This window comes from Tuber melanosporum (assembly GCF_000151645.1).
Source record: "Tuber melanosporum whole genome shotgun sequence assembly, scaffold_132, strain Mel28".
NCBI classification, from domain to species: domain Eukaryota; kingdom Fungi; phylum Ascomycota; class Pezizomycetes; order Pezizales; family Tuberaceae; genus Tuber; species Tuber melanosporum.
The window spans coordinates 237,084-249,484 of NW_003298789.1; the positions used below are offsets into that span (position 1 = coordinate 237,084).

A 12,401-nucleotide genomic window follows, 5' to 3' on the forward strand; every position below is an offset into this window, starting at 1 on the left:
GCCAACACTCCAGCTATCTTTTAGGACATGATGAATGAAGTTCTCAATGAATTTCTAAACCAAGGAATTGTATGCTATTTAGCAGACATTGTTACTAATTCAAAAAATGATAAAGAACATATTAAACTGGTAAAGCAATACTGCAGAAATTAGCAAATTTCCAACTTGGGATTTCAATAAAGAAATCTTTTTTTCATACGTAAGAGGTGGAAATTGTAGGCTCTATAATAGCAGTTGATGGGGTATCTATAAGTACCTAAAATGTGGATTCAGTACTAAACTAGAAGTCACTAACGTCAATAAATGAAAGCCAGATATGTCCAGGATTTGAGAACCTCTCCCGACATTTTATAGAAAACTTCTTGAAGATTTGCGCTCCAATTACTGAAACATGGAAGAGTGATTTCAAAAGGTTCCTGTGAGGCCTAGAAGAGGAAATAGCCTTTCAGGAGCTGAAGAGAAGGTTTACTTCTGCCACAATTTTACCCTATTTCTTTCTAGAAAGTGAAACTCTGGTGGAAATGGATACTAGCGCCTATTCTGAGTTTTTTTCCTATCTCAATTTGTGGAAAAATGGCTATATCCTGTAGCTTTTCACTCCTACAAACTGAATTCCACGGAGCAGCAGTATGAGATCCATGATCGGAAGGTATTGGTGATAATATTATAGAAGTGTACATACCACTCAGTAGGGTAACAGTACACAGACTCTCATTTATTGGAATTGCCAGTACTCCTCTCAGACAACCTTATGTGATCCCCATATTCTTATAGAGATTTTGAAGAGTTTTGTCCCATAACTATAATGTTATTTCAATAAATTCCACTTCAAAACACTATATATGTTGTTGCCATTCATTCAACAGGAAGCTAAAGAAGCATATAAGCCGGAATCTTTATGTACCTCTGAGAAATAGTAGGGAGGAAATCTGTGAGAGGGGCATTCAGTTACTAGGCTTCATAGTTCAACATCCTAATTATGGGCTGAAAGTAACAGGAGGTTTTCGTTGCAATAATCTGCAATTGATGCTAGAGTACTCCAGACACCATAGGAGATAGAAGTAACCCCAATGCCTATCTGAAAGCTACTGTATATTGATTGTTACTAGAAATATAATTCCTCTAAAGATGATTCTCTTGGAGGTTAGGCGGATTGAGGAGAAGCTACTCAGACCTAAAAGACCTGATAGGTGGTAGATCTAAAGCGCTGGCAGACTATCTACCAAGCCTACAATATGTACAAGTACCTAACATAAGGTGATCATTTTGTGTATTCAGAATAAACTACTGGAACAATAGTCAAGTAGATGGTAGTTTCAGAAAGAAGTCTATTTCACTCTATAAATCAGAGACTGTTAGTTTGAAGTTAAAATAGCGCATCATCTGCCAGTGAAGATTTTATTATCTAAGAGTATGAAGAAGATATAGAAGAATTCAGGGTCAAATGATGTACAAACTTGTTAAGACCATAGACTGTAGCATTCAGTTGTATATTAGTTAGAAGTAGTCCATGAATACTCCGATGTGGGATATAAATATCAAAGTACCTCCTGAGCTTTACAGAATATCATCAAGTAACAGAGACAAGATCTTATCAATAATAAATTGTTCAATCAATAAATCTTTATGATAATTTTATTACCCTGTTAAGTGAGTTCTTAGTAGTCATAAACAAAAAGAACATTATTGAGCCTTACTAGACAATTTCTGTCTCTACCAAAGATTTTGGCCTAAGTATTCTTAATTTATACTAGACTTGACTTCTGCCTAACATTTTCCTACTTATATAATAGTTTTATATGGTCACATTTATGTTTTTCTATTTTATTTTTCTCTGTTGTGCAAGGATTATGCAGAGAATGCAACTCTGTATATATAGATACAACTACCTACTTTATTTGCAAGGAATTAAGAACAAGAATTTCTACCAATCTGACTTTATACATTTTCCCTCCTTGTTAGAGACATGCCTATAATATTCTCTTCATATTATATCCATATAGTCTACATTTTTATTAAGATCATAACATTCACAAAATTCCCTAATTTTTACTTTTATTTGAACCCTACTCCCTTGCTGGAACAATTTCCTAAAAAGCCATGTGAAGATATGAAAATTATGTGGCATATTTCTTTGCTACACCAAATACTTCCTCCATGATAACAATTCTTATAGCTTAAAAATGGCCTCCCAAACAGGTCCTATATATTTCCCTTAAGTCAAATAATATAGGATTAGATGTTGTACTAGAAAAAATTTAAGTGGAGGATTAGTATTGGACTTACTCCGCACTTGATACATCAATAGGACTTCGGCAAGATTGTTTACAACCAATCAAGAAGCGTGAAAACCGAAGTTAACCCCCAATAGAATATCATTTTGTTCATTAATCCCTCATTCACAACAATAATAGCAATATGATTCATAATATTATGGTATATAAATACGAATATCAAAATTCAGTGCAACCATGAATCCATACCAACTTTCATTCTCAAGCCGCTCGTTCCTGTCCCATGTATGAAACCCAACCGCCACTCATTTCTCGTCCACAAATGAAACCCACAAGCCAAGAAACCTTCCAGACCCGCACTACAATCCCCGGTATCAACTACTATTCCATGAATCAAGATAGTGGCACTAGACTAAACGCGTTCCCGACAATAAAGCGATAATTAACTGTTACGAGTGATGTCTTATGACTATCCTAACTACCTCGATCTCCAACATACTAGTGTGGATATTCGATTAGCGGTATCCCCTCAAGTCAAGAAATCTATCAGGCCTACCTGCATCTGACCTCTCTCACGCCCTAATCCCTCCAGCATAGGTTCAACCAAAGCCAATCCCGAGTATCTGCTTCCAAAACCTAAAACAGTCCATGCACCCCCACGTTACACCAACCCACATCTCCCCTTGAACCGAACCTCGCACTTTGCCCCTCCTTCAACAGACCCACTCCCGAGCCACAGCCCCACACTTGGCAATCCTAAAATCTCTCCGCAACAATACACCACGGGAACAATAAATCTCATTTCACCTCTCAACTTCTCCTTCAGCACCCTCTCAAGCTGCTTCGCCATATTTACCTGCGCGGCTTTCTCCCTTAAGGGCCTTATATCATTTTCTTTCATCGCCCGAATGGAGATTGCTGGGCAGGAGGGAGTTGGGACGAAGAGCCTGATCCACCAGCGCCCGTCCCAGAGGTTCCAGGATGTCCAGCCAGGGTTATTGTCGGTAAAGGTAATTCTACAGTCGTTGCGGGATTTGGAAGTGTAATTCTGCCTCTGTAAGAACCAGGTTTTGTCCGTGAGGTAGGTCCATTTTAGACCTGCTGCTGTAAATGGTTTTCGCTCGTTTGAAAGGATGTTTTTGAAGAGTGTTTGTAGGCTTTGGGCTTCGGCTCGGGGGAGAGGAGATATGGTTTCTGCTACTTGGATCAGAAGGGTTTGAAGGACGCGAGGTTGGATGCCGCGCATTTTGGGAGGCAGTTGGAGTTGTAGAGAGCCGGTAGCGGGGTCAAAGGAGAGGTTGCAATCTTCTTCTAGAACGATGCGGGCCCGGTCTTTTACCGACCTATTCCTCGCCTCTGCTCTTCGTGCGAGCGCAACCAACGAAGGGCTTCGCAGTGCTCGGGGGAGCCTCGGCGGTGACGCACCGAGTAGCTTCCGTACAGCGTTCCGGCGAGTCAGTGTCGCGTCTTGGTTCGATTCATCTTCATACCAGGGCACATCGTTTTCTAAGCAAGTAGCACGCAGTCTTCCCTATAGACATACAGCGTAAGAGTCACCCCGCCCAACTCACATAGCGCCCCCGAACCCACCTTTTCAACCCCCAAAAGTGGCCTCCCAACAACCACTCTCTCCGCCCCAAATATATCTCCACACTCCGGAATCCCCGCAACAGCCCTCATCCCCGCGAGCCCTTGCATTTTACTCCCAGCTAGCAACCGCATTAGGACTGTCTCGGCCTGATCATCGACATGGTGCGCGAGTAGCAACTTATCCACTTGATTTGCAACACATGCTCTCCCAAGTGTTTGATACCGTGCAGTCCTAGCACGAGTTTCGAACCCATTCGAAAGGTCGGTTGGCAAGAGGGTCCAACTCAGGGGCAGAACGTGGGCGGTGAAGCCATAGCTTTCCTTTGCAAGATGCGCGACAGAACGCGCTTCCGCGGTGCTCTCGGGGCGGGCTTTGTGGTCCACAATGAATGCGTGGATCGCACTGGGGGGTTCACTATGTGAGGAGAATAGGCGGGAGGTTAAATATGCGAGCGCCATTGAGTCTACACCGCCGCTGAGGGCAATGCCTGAGTATGTCGGTCAGCCGTGGGCAATGTACTAGAGTTAGGTAAGCTCCAAGTGAAAATTGTGACTTACCCAGCCGCGAGGGAAGCCCGGTCCCTGGCCATAACTGGTGAAAGAAGCCGGCATACTCAGAAAGCGAAATAGAACTGAACCGTACCATTGGATGGTAGTTCCTAAGGAAATGAGCTTTATATATCCTCTTAGCTCGCGTTGCGATGAGGTGCTATTAAGGGCACGACTGAATCGAACATCCATCTTGAGAATTGAATAGGAGCGCCGAGTCAGGACGCAATCCCAGTTGAGCCTCCCCCACCACCGGGATTATTGTTTCCCCATGTTTCCACCACGCTTCAAAAACTCAATTCCCTCTGCTGATAGTGGAGATGGACCCTCATCCTCCGCCCCGGTCCTTCTTTGTGTCTCCATATCTCCGCTCTCTGATTGTAAGTCAATTCCCCCTCCACCACATTCATTACTCACAAAAAGCCAGGCTGGCGGCTTCGCTGGCACCGCAGTAGACTTGTCCCTCTACCCCCTCGACACCCTAAAAACCCGCCTCCAATCTTCCGGCGGCTTCTTTGCAAACGGCGGCTGGAGAGGAGTCTACAAAGGCGTCGGCTCAGTAATCGCTGGTTCAGCCCCCGGCGCCGCGCTCTTCTTTGTAACCTACGAAGCTACAAAATCCGCCCTTGTCCGCAGCCGCCAGTTTTACGGGCAAGACAAAGTCGGAATAGTGGTAGCGGGAGACCACATGCTTGCAGCTTCGCTCGGCGAGATAGTAGCGTGCACTGTGCGTGTGCCCACGGAAGTTGTTAAACAGCGGGCACAGGCGTCGCAGTTTTCAAGTTCTTGGATGGCGTTGAGGAACATTTTCACCTCGAACAGAGGGCTCGGAAGGGTTTGGATGGAGTTGTATCGCGGGTGGGGGATTACGATTATGCGGGAGATTCCATTCACGGTTATTCAGTTTCCCTTGTGGGAGGCCATGAAGAGATGGAGGAGTGCGAGAAAGGGAGGAAAGGTTAATGCTGGGGAGAGTGCACTGTTTGGGAGTCTGTCCGGGTGTGTGGCGGCTGCGGCAACAACGCCTTTGGATGTGCTGAAGACGAGGCTGATGTTGGGCAAGAAGGTAGGTGCTCTGCAATTTTTGTTATTCCCATAGATTTTCTGACAGTGATCTGTTGGAGGTTGTAGAAAGAGTCTGCACTTTTAATTCTGCGCAATATGGTGGGGGAAGAAGGCGCCCGAGGGTTATTCAAGGGAATCGGGCCAAGGGTCATATGGATTTCCATTGGAGGAGCCATATTCCTTGGAGCGTGGGACTTTGCCAAAGGAGCCCTTGAGAGTCTATGATTTCCTAATACCCTCTACGTGTGCTTCTCCCTTAGATACTCCCTAGGAGCTATGTTCATAGATGTTGCCGTGTTGTACACATGTATCATTATCCCAAGAGAATTGGCCAAAGATGAGCTCATAATTTCACAAGTATATGAATCATAGGCCCTGATCACGCGGGGCGGCTTCAGGCAAGGTACATAACACAACTCAATACCATCAGGGCAGGGAAGTATGGTTCCTACCACCCCGCCGGGCGGCGCAAACCTCATATACGAAACCCAAAAAAGAAAAAAACACAATATCCTCCAACAAGACGCCCCAGCATATCCATCCGCCTATCACAACCCCACTCACTCCTTCAAGATCTCCTCAACCTGCAAAATCTCCTCCTCATCCGCAACTTCAAGTACCTTGCCCACTTCAGCTTTATTTCTCATCAGCTCCTTTGCCCCAGCATACAACATCCTAAGCTCGTTATTGGCTGTGAGTGGCAGATAATATAGCAGCACGTACGGCGTCGCTCGTCGGCCGGAATTTAGCGTGACCGGGTAAGAGAGGAGAACGAAGCGTGGGACATGTTCGGGGAGGCCATCAGATATCTCATTTAGGGAGGTGTAGACCTCTGCCTCGTCGTCTTCGAGTTTGATCTCCAAAGTTACTTTGTCGATCTTGTCTGCGGTGGTCAGAATGGCAGATCAAGGGGGCGGGAGTGGGGGCGGGAGGGCGAGGGTGTGGGTACAGATCACGCCCTGGGGTTTAGAAGCTCGGGAAGTGCCTAGGCGGAATTTCCGGAGGCCCTCGAGGGTCTCAGAGGAGAAGGTGTAGAGACGGGATTCGGATGCCTAAGAGACAGAATCAGATTCTGAATCACATGCTAGTGGGGGGGGGTATTTTCCAGATTCATACCATTTTGCTATGTCCTCGTTTATTCTACTAGAGCTTTGGGAGCTTTGGAACTCCGTAGAATAGGAGGTGGCTTTCGTGGTGATTGTGAGATGCTGTCGATACTCAAAATAGTATGTTTAGTGGGGTAGTAGACTGGACAAGCTATTGTAGTTCAAAGGGCGGGGGTCAAGCTGGTTGTCTCTTTCAACCAACACTCCGGCCATCAACACCAAACTCTAAGTGAGCATTGCACCATTCGTTCACTACAGCGGCCGGCGGGATACAACCACAACTCCATACAAAAACAAAAACCCAAAACACCATCCACACAACCATGAGCACCCAGGGCAAGAATGAAAAAACTCCTTCAAACGAGCAAGAGAACTCTGCTGTAAGCTCATACTGCATATTACTCATTCCAAACTATAGCTAACTCACCAGAACCCCACAGGCCTCTGGAGAAGCGCCCGCCGAGCTCACAGCCGTTGTCGATGATCTTTTGAATAGCCTTAGCACAAAATTCGCATCGGTTTCTAGTGAGATTTTCGAGAAGATCGAGGCTATGTCTAAACGACTTGACCAGATGGAGACTCAACTGCAACAGACGGGGACGACAAGTATGCCAAAATAATATCACCAAGCAGTTGATTCTTTTTATGGGGGTCATTGGGGGAGCAGATGCGAAGAATCAGATACACGGGGAGGGAGAGAGGAGGAGGGGAAAGAAAGTGAAAGGCTAGAAAGTGTTTGGTTTCCACTATACCCGTCAGTATGACGTTGTTTAATTATGATATCCGTTCTGTAAATTCAATAGGCGTGATTAGGAGGCTTTGATTGTGTGAGTTGAACGTGTTTTCATTTGTCTCCCTACCCGTATTGCTACAATAGAAGCTTGCGAGTCTTAGGCCCAGTTTGGCAACGACGGTTCCGTTCCGTTCGCCCATACAAACAACTGTTTGCCTTCCATTTCCTAACTGAAGAACAAAACTGGCATTTGGCAAGGTTCAACTGCGGCAATGGTTCCATTTTGAAATAGTCAACATCAACTATTTCAAAACAGATTACCCAAACAGTCTCCGGAATCTATGAAAAATCATATTCATATATTTCAAAACGAAATCGTACAATAGGTTAATTTATTATGTAAGCGGTATCAGAATAGCATCAATACTTAAAAAATCTATCTCCTTGACAGGCACGACAGTGGAAAATGTTGTGTCGACCCTATTAACATCTCAAACACTGTTTAAGACATAATTAGTCAGTGAACTGAACACATCAACTGGTAATGAGATGTAGATGGTAGTATGTGATACTTTAAATGTGGAGTTTAGTCAGAATGCCTTCATGCCAGCCTTTGGATAATATCGTGCGTGGACAAAATTAACCGCGATTTAACAGAGGAAAATCTTCGGTAATGACAACTACACTCACTCACCAATCCACTATCATGAAAACCAAAAAAAAAAAGTTAAAAGATGTAAATACATAGTAGAAATTAATATTTGGTATACCATCCATCAGCCTTAATAATTGCCTTTATTTTATCCACCCATTGATCCTGCTAAAGTTTCAAAAACCTTTGGGTCAAGAAGTTTCCAACAATGAGTTGATGGCTTCTATTATTGCCTTCTTGACCCTATTGACATCACCCTTCATAAGATATAGCTCAGAGTAGTGCTTGTGAAGCTTACCTTTCACCAGAGACCAAATATTTTCAATTAGATTAAGATCTAGTGAATAGGCAGGAATTTCCATTAGTGTAATTCTCTGCCCTCTGAGCCATCTCCTAAAAGGCAAGTGAGTCTTAGCATTGTCAATAATAAAAAATACCTCTTCTTCTCCAGCCCTTTCTCTGATATTCTCCCATATCCCTAGAAAGTCATAATGATCAGAAATATCAATAATAGAATTCCCAGTAACTCCACCCCTAGAAGAAGAAGGATTAGGAAAAATAGGCAAAAAAAGACTATGAGTTTGACTATAAAAACAACCAGTCATCATCTGGCTAATCCCTTTCTCCCCTCTCCTAGCCTTAGGTTCAACACAATCCTTATTCTATTTTTCATATGGGTATCTGAAAACCTACTTTCTCCTCTTTCCTCCTCCCCTTTCCACAGCTACCTTATCCTCCCACATTGCCTTTCTTCTCCACATCTTCTTTGTCTAATGCCTATGAGCTAATGCCTATTCCAACCTCTCTTAAGCTAAATTCTCATTCAAATAAACTCTCTTGTGCCATCCACTTTCTAAGATGCTTTTTTTCAAGTCTTCTCCTTACTGTCCTACTAGTAACATTGGGAGCAACTTACTCAGTAATGTCAGAATAGGTAGTATGGCAATCTTTAGGAGCTTCCTCTACCTAGCATCATCCTGTGACTTGGTAGTTTTAGGATGTTTTCCTCTACCCTTATTCTCCTTGTCCACTTAATATTCATTTGCAATTGTGTCTCTGATAGTAGTAGAGGGTATATTAAGGTAGTGGGAAATTTGCTGATATCTCATCTGATACTTGTGTAACCTGAGAATCATTCCCCTGGTAAACTCGGAGAGATGTGTGAAGGGAATAGGTTTTTTGGCATGACTGCGAAGAATAGGAGTCATAGTTTATTGAAAAAACAAATTGAGCAGAATGGTTTCTTCTTGGTTAACCTAGAGCAATTTTTTTAGGTACTGTTGAGAGTGAGGGGTGATGGAGAAGGATGGGTCGCCACCGATTGTAGAATTGCGGTTAATTTTGTCAATGCATAATACTTCGAATAACTTAAAAATTAATCATCTCAATCGCTGATTCCCTCTCCAAAAAAAATAAAGCATCCAAGAAGGTACTATTTACATTACAAAATGGACAGAAAAATGAAAAAAGGTCCCAGAAGACAATATCAAGCCATGTAGATAGTGGGGAGATAGAAATTGATTACTAAAATGAGCAACAATACACTCAAAAGTCCAAAAATCTGGATAGCTCTGCCCTCCTAGAACATTAGTTGCAATCTCATATGGATGAAGCAAATACTGAGGTCCTAAGTTCAGCCACAATGTCCTACCTTTTATTCTGACAATTCTGGAAGCATCATGTATTTTCTATACTTGTAGAAAATACCAACCAGTATGCAGCATAATTATGGAGGCCCAACTCTCTGAGGCTTGCTCTTTATATAAGTGTAGAAGCAAGTAACCATAGGGGAAATGAAGTATTTTGTAGGATAGCTGGTATTGATGAGAGTATATAGGTATAAAGATTTAGTAGAATTTGGGTAGCAATTAGATTTTATAGAAAGAAGTTGGAGTGGAAAAGGTCTTGAACTAGTTCAGCTCAAGCAAATCAAGAGATATTTACATGTGGAGCTGGTGTAGGTGGAGGTAAAACTGGACTCTGAGGAGTAGAAAAAAGTTAAAACAATATATTCCCCTCTCTGACAGTGGTTTTAAATACCTTAGAAGACACAATCGAATTTGTCACTTGATTAGATAATAGTTTGATTTAGTGGGTACTGTAAGCATATTTTCTGGATGTTAAAGAAATCAATTAGTGAGAGATACAGGATTCTTACTCCATGCTGGCAAGGCTATACATAGTAGGATGCTAGGGGTACCAGGATTTGATACTAAGAATTCACCCTAAGTAGGGTAACCCCACTCAGAATTGGAATTTCTGGTCGCCAACACCCATCTCTGGCCCCCTTATATGCCTACAAATCATCATACATATCAATCTTAGTTGAATCCTGTGACTATAATACCACAGATTTAAAAGTGTCAGAATAATACCATATATGTTATTACTGTTCCTCTAAGAGGATCCTGTTCACAGTTTATATGGGAGAGGACCTTAGGCTAGGTCTGGAAAGTGAGACAAGGTAGATCTATCAACTACTAGGAGAATTACTAGGCTTTAAAGAGGGAACATCTGTGGCAGAGGTACTAAATAACAGGACAATTTTGCACAAGGGTATGGTAATGAATGTTAGAGGATCTCTACAAAGTGCTAACACATTTTCATCCTCACTACAATAATTAGGAGTGTCTAGAACTCTGAGAGATACTACTAAAAAAGCCAATAGACTTCAAGGAATGTTATAACTAAGTCCAAGATTGTGTTGTAGTGGTAGGAATTATCCCAATACTAAACAGTAACTGAAGTCCTGTTACCTTAAATAACCAAGAGTTGCTGACTGCAGGATTATCTACCAATCCAGTAGAATGGCTTCCTGCAAATTAGTTGGAACCTATTCAAAGGATATCTGTTACTTAGATCAGGAGTTATAGAGGGTTAAAGTCAGAAAGCTAGGAAGGTGCAATGATTCTACTCTGTAGATGTTAGTTCTTCAACAGGTAATGACCATACCTCTGCATATCTCAGTAGCTCAGAGACTCTCTGTCTTCGCTATAACTTCTGCTAACATCAGTTGATATCTCTTCCTGGTGTCAGGTTAGTCCAAACAGCAAGACCTCATTGTCATGTAATGTTACAGGAGATATTTGAATATGGATAAAAATATAAATTCAACTTAGAGCATAGGAAACAACTTGAGCGATTGGATGAGGAGTCTCTACCAGAGGCCCTTTGATTTTGTTCTCTTTTCTTCTAAAATCAAGATATTCATTGTTAAGGTACAAGAATAGTACATGCAGGGCTAGCTATGGAGTAAATAAAACCCCTCCTCCCTGGACCAAGAGAAAACACGTACTTCCAAGACCCTCTGGTATGGGCCCAATTGTATACACTCTAGGGACAATAAACTCAGGTATCTAGTTCCAAGATCTCACAACTCGAATTCGAACAGGTCTTACCTAGGAGCCAACCAAATGTCCAAGAAGATTCCTCTCCCCAATGAAAACTCTAATTGAACTGTTGCCGTATTACTGTGTCTCTCATATAGTTCCATGTTCTGTGAGAGATGGCATTACTTAGTGGAAGAGATCCTACTGGCAGTAAGGAAAGGGAAGGTGAGGGGTAGAAGGTGACGGTAACTGGAACTGAGAAACTAGTTGGGTATGGTCAAATCTCACTGCAAGATAGACCTCGAAGTTACTAGCCAAGGTGTGCCCTAAAGGGGATTGTCCAGGTATGGAAAAAGATGTCCACTAGTGCCAGTACTGACCAGAAGCGAAGAGTGGAAGCTGATCATGCCAAAGCCTAGGGATCCACCCAAGTAAGATAGGGCTACTGGGTGATGCCAAGATAATTCTTGAATCAAGCGGACAGAGAACAGGCAAGGCAGAGGCGGGAGTGACTATTGAAGGGAAACTGTGCTCCTAAGCAGGAACCATTAAAGAAGCAGAGGGGAGGATGGATGGCCCACGATAGTTGACTGTAGTATTGTCAAACTATTCAGGAGGAATATAGGAGTGATGAAGTATGCTGTACCAGAGCTTCTTTTTTTATTTTATTTTTTATTTTTTTATTTTATAATCATGTATTCATTGTTTAGGTACAAGAACTCGCATGCAGCGGTAGCTAAAGTGTAAACAAAACCTTAATCTCAAAAGAAAACAAAAACAAAAGAAACCAAACCAGTGCCTCCAACAAGTACGAATAACCCATATCGCAAGACGCATAAACAGCTAACTATTAAGGGAAACACTCAAAACTAAAGCATAGAAAAATCCTGCAAGCAAGGAAAACAAACAAGTGTGTCTCCGCTCTGTGGCCTAGACCGAGGATGAGGAGCTGAGTGGAGAAATGGGACTCCTGATGAGTCAGGCCCCAGAGGGTGGATCTCTAAATGCAGGCATGTCTGGGAGGAAGCAGGTCGAAGTGGCGGAGATGAACATGGCTAGGCCATGAAGTAGTGCTGGTAATGTCCAGAGGAGTTCTCCTTTATCCAGGTACGTGACCCCGAGGAGGTGAGCGTCTCTGGCTCT

General features: G+C 42.9%; 2 protein-coding genes; one reads left to right on the forward strand and one right to left on the reverse strand.

The window, feature by feature from the left end:
* Window positions 1-4,464: 4,464 nt before the first annotated feature.
* Window positions 4,465-5,663, forward strand: GSTUM_00002441001 (uncharacterized protein; the record flags this gene model as incomplete). XM_002836181.2 has 3 exons in its annotated part: window positions 4,465-4,753; window positions 4,801-5,439; window positions 5,505-5,663. The coding sequence occupies exons 1-3, from the start codon at window positions 4,694-4,696 to the stop codon at window positions 5,661-5,663; spliced, it is 858 nt and encodes a 285-aa protein (XP_002836227.1). The 5' UTR covers window positions 4,465-4,693.
* A 102-nt stretch (window positions 5,664-5,765) lies between these two features.
* On the reverse strand, window positions 5,766-6,857 carry GSTUM_00002442001 (uncharacterized protein; the record flags this gene model as incomplete). XM_002836182.2 has 4 exons in its annotated part: window positions 5,766-6,321; window positions 6,388-6,490; window positions 6,555-6,578; window positions 6,747-6,857. The coding sequence occupies 4 exons, from the start codon at window positions 6,855-6,857 to the stop codon at window positions 5,999-6,001; spliced, it is 561 nt and encodes a 186-aa protein (XP_002836228.1). The 3' UTR covers window positions 5,766-5,998.
* Window positions 6,858-12,401: the final 5,544 nt, after the last annotated feature.